Genomic DNA, 3911 nt, shown 5'->3' on the forward strand with positions numbered 1-3911 from the left:
ACCCTGTGAATTTCAGAAATCAATTCCTAATCCAAGTCCCAACATGCATGTATGCATGCATGTATCTATGCATGTGTGTATGTATCTAAGTGTGCATATGTATGTGTGTGTGTGTAAATGTGTATGGAATTATAAAGCAGATATCTGGGAAGTAATGGAGAACTGCATTTCGGGGATGCATCCGCAGGGTTACGGGGTAGGATAGTAGAGGTTGATAAGATGACAGGAATAGACGTGATTTGAACAGAGGATTCCAATGGGAGACATAGTATTTGAGTGCATGTGTGAGCATCAAGGGAGAGTACAGTTTTACTATATGCAAGTGTGGGAAAGGAAAAACAAATATGAGAAGCTGCTGATTGTGGTATGTAAAAGGCATTTCAAGTGTCGAACATCCAATAACAAATTCTTGCTTCTTTCCCATGTTAATACTTACCTCAAACTACTTGAAGACCTCATTGACCCCTTTCCTCCTCCGTCCAACACAATGCTGATGCCCAGATTACATTGAAAGGAGGCAGCCTCATACCAGATTCAGCTGCCATGTTGTCCTGCTTGTTAGCACCAATGACTGGATGATTGACAATAGTGCATGCATCAACAGACCTAAACCTGAGAAATAGCAGTTTCTATGTTTTCTTGCCAACAAAGGGTGGATTAGTATTATGGTGCTAGTTAACTAGGCCATCTTGGTCAATGGTGGGCTTCTTAGGGAAGGATAGGGTCTGGCCAGTTTTCAATATGTTGGGGAAGATGCCTTGCATGAGTGAGCCATTGATAGCCTCGAGGAGAGGAGTGAGCATCGTTCATGTGTTGCTCTATAGGATAGAGGCTGGTATGGCATTGTCCTCTTAGGAGGTAGCCCTGAGTAATACTAAGATGTTTGGACTTTCTTCCAGTGTTAGGGTCTTGAATTCTAACCATCTTGGGACATGGTATGGTGATATATCAGTGGTGTCTATTGTGGAGAGGCTGTCATTAATGTGCCAATGGATTTTTCTCAGGGTATACTCTCTCACAAAGGATGGGACAATGCAATTATAATTTCATGGCATGCTTTCAAGTAAGGCACCCTTTCCCTACATCATCTCACATTGATTGGCCAATCGCATTCCTCATTTTGCTGCCAAACACAAATGGCTTTAGGAAGTTTGAGATTGCAACTCCTTTCCTCTTCTCCTTTTGTGTTCCCTGCATTCACGCTGACATTGCCAAGTCTTGGTTCTGACACCTTTTCCAGGTGACATAGCAACCCCAGATTATCCTCCGGGTTTACCAGAGGGTAATATCAAAACATTGGGCCTCATTACAGGTTGGGCAGTAAAAAAATCTAATTATCGGCATGCCGGTGCAGCCGTGTCCGTGTTGCACTGCTGCTGGAATCAACGATTGATTCCAAGTCAGCGGGCACGCGCATACCGGCATGCTGGTAATGGCTGCACCGGCATGCCGGTAAGGCCCTCCAAACCACTGATAGCGGCATCATCCATGCCGCAGACACAGGCACCGCCATCCTAGATGCTGTACAGAACGATACCGTTGATACCAGTAAAGTACATACCGGCACCGGACGTGCCCGTACCAGAAGCCACGTCATCACACTGGAACAGGAAATGTTCCGGCGGCCATCTTTAAAAACACAATCCATTGCAATCCTCTGCATACAACACCTGGATTGGCAAACTATGGACAGTGTTAGCAATGACATAGCCAAGGCAACCCTAAAAAGTCACAGTGCTGATGCGAAAGCCACGTTTTTCCGATGAGGAACTCAACATGCTCGCCGACATTATGGTTGAGCATGCAGATGTCATGTTCTGCCCAGACCTGCGCCATGTGGCACAAATAAGAAAAAAGAACATCTGGGAGGAGGTGGTGCAGAAGGTCTCTACGGTGGGGACAACCCCACGCACATTTAAAGACTGCAGGAAACATTGGGATGATCTGCAGCTGCATATCCGCAGCATCCTCTCGGCAAACCGCAGCCAGGCCCAGGGAACAGGTGGTGGAGCTTCATCCCCCATAAAGCTGGCACGTTGGGAGGAAACCTGCAGCTCCGTTATAGACATGGAGGCCATCGAGGGTGTTGGCCATTCTGAGATGGGAGTCCCATCATCGGCAGATGATAGTGAGTGACCCTTAGCGCCACATACACCCAATACCTCAAGTACAAGGGTGGAGTCCAAATGGCAAGTAGATGAGAGTAAATACATGGGCCATCACCTCCCACCTTAAGTCAGCCCCTACAAAACCGCAACATCCCCGGCATGAAAACACACCACTAACCCCACTGATACAAACCAAATGAGTCCCCAATTGCAAACACAAGCACCATCTGCATGCACACACACACATACATCACCATAAAGATACAGGCCTGACCACTGTGCCATCCCATTGCATGTTTCACACATCTCCACTACCGATTGCAAAAGTGACCCACATCCAAACAGCACATGGCACACAGCCCCTGAGGCATGGCTACAGCACGCAAGCCACAATACACCTGTAGCCCATCCAACAGACACCATGCCCATCATGGCTGCACCAGAAGGATGCCCAGAAACTGCACCCCCGCCCAACTCTTGTAAGCACCATGGCTGCCCCCCTCCAACATATACACGACAATGCACAGGACTCTAAATGTACTAGCATCGATGTATATAGGATGTGCGTTCACCCATGAATGTTGCTGTGCCTCTCTATCCCCCACAGGCACGGGATCAAACAGTGAGGCAGAACACACCGCAACACCTAAAAAGCCAACACCACGCCTGAGCAGAGGGACCGATGACGCCTCCAGGCCATCGAAATCAAGGGCTAGCCAGAGGCATACCACCGCTCCCCAGCCACAGCCCCCCAGCCAAAAAGGCGCACAGGCTGGAGAACCAGATGAGCGCCTAGCTCCAACACCCAGGCAGGAGCCCCAGCAACAACACACTGGTGCCATCAAGGAACCAATGGCAAAAGGCACATCTGCCACCAAGGTGACATCAAGAAAAACGTCTGTGCCACAGCATACACCTCAGGTGGATGAGGAGAGATCACCAGTGGGCAGTGATGTTGAGGGGCCACAGTCAACGGCCACGAGTGACCTCGGTGAGGCAGCACAATCTGTGCAACATAGCGTGGAGGAGGAGTAGGAACTGGAGGAAGCGGACACACTGCAGGCCTTTTGCATGTATGAGGAAATGCCACACACCCCTGCCATTCTATCTACACCACTGTTCTCCTCTGAATATGCCTCTTATGGACGTAGCTCTACGGAGGACATTCCTGTAGTAGCACGCAGCCCAGAACCATGCAGACACCACCACCTCCCGTACAACCACCAGCTGCGGAATCCATCCGGGACTAGGAGGGGCGGTTGACCCGCATGGAGGAGCAGCAGCAGGCCATGCATGATATGGTCAAGCAATACATTGTGGATGGGGAAGCCACACGCCTTGCCATGCAAGACAACACCAGGTCAATGAGCCGTGCTGTCTACAATGTGGCCCGCCGCGTGTGTGAGGGCATGGCAGCAATGACACAGGCTGTCACCCAGTTGGTTGCCACCATGGTCCAACACCATGATTCACAGGCCGACCCTCAACCCCCACCATCGACCAGCTCAACCCTGGCGAGTTCTACACAGACAAGCCCGGTGCGGCGGTCGCTGCGCAGTATGCGCCCGCCAGAGGAACAACCCACTCCTCCTAAAAGGAGGCGTCAGTAGCCTGACACAGTTGAACTTGAAATGGGTGAAGGGAGTGAGGGCGTGGGTGTATGGGGGTGTTGGGGGCTATGGGGGCATGGGTGTGTGGGGATATTCGGGGTGGGGGTGTGGGTGTTTGGGGATATTGGGGGAGGCAGGTGGAGTCGTGGGTATGTGGGGATGTTGAGGGGTGGGGGATGTTGGGTGATGGGGG

The 3911-nt window shown here is 50.7% G+C and overlaps 1 protein-coding gene across 1 annotated transcript; it reads left to right on the top strand.

Annotated features, from left to right (window-relative positions):
• The first annotated feature begins 1740 nt into the window (after nt 1–1740).
• LOC138514588 (myb-related transcription factor, partner of profilin-like) lies at nt 1741–3143 on the top strand. The gene is made up of 2 exons (XM_069630043.1): nt 1741–2128; nt 2716–3143. Exons 1-2 carry the CDS (start codon nt 1741–1743, stop codon nt 3141–3143), a joined length of 816 nt encoding a protein of 271 aa, XP_069486144.1.
• Nucleotides 3144–3911: the final 768 nt, after the last annotated feature.

This window comes from Ambystoma mexicanum, chromosome 12, assembly GCF_040938575.1.
Source record: "Ambystoma mexicanum isolate Mex_15411 chromosome 12, UKY_AmexF1_1, whole genome shotgun sequence".
NCBI classification, from domain to species: domain Eukaryota; kingdom Metazoa; phylum Chordata; class Amphibia; order Caudata; family Ambystomatidae; genus Ambystoma; species Ambystoma mexicanum.

Excerpts from the sequence above, each read along its gene's own strand:
- LOC138514588 (XM_069630043.1), top strand. The coding sequence starts at position 1,741 with ATGCGAAAGCCACGTTTTTCCGATGAGGAACTCAACATGCTCGCCGAC. Across the intron at positions 2,129-2,715 it reads CCCATCATCGGCAGATGATA|GCACGGGATCAAACAGTGAG; the intron begins GTGAGTGACCCT and ends TATCCCCCACAG.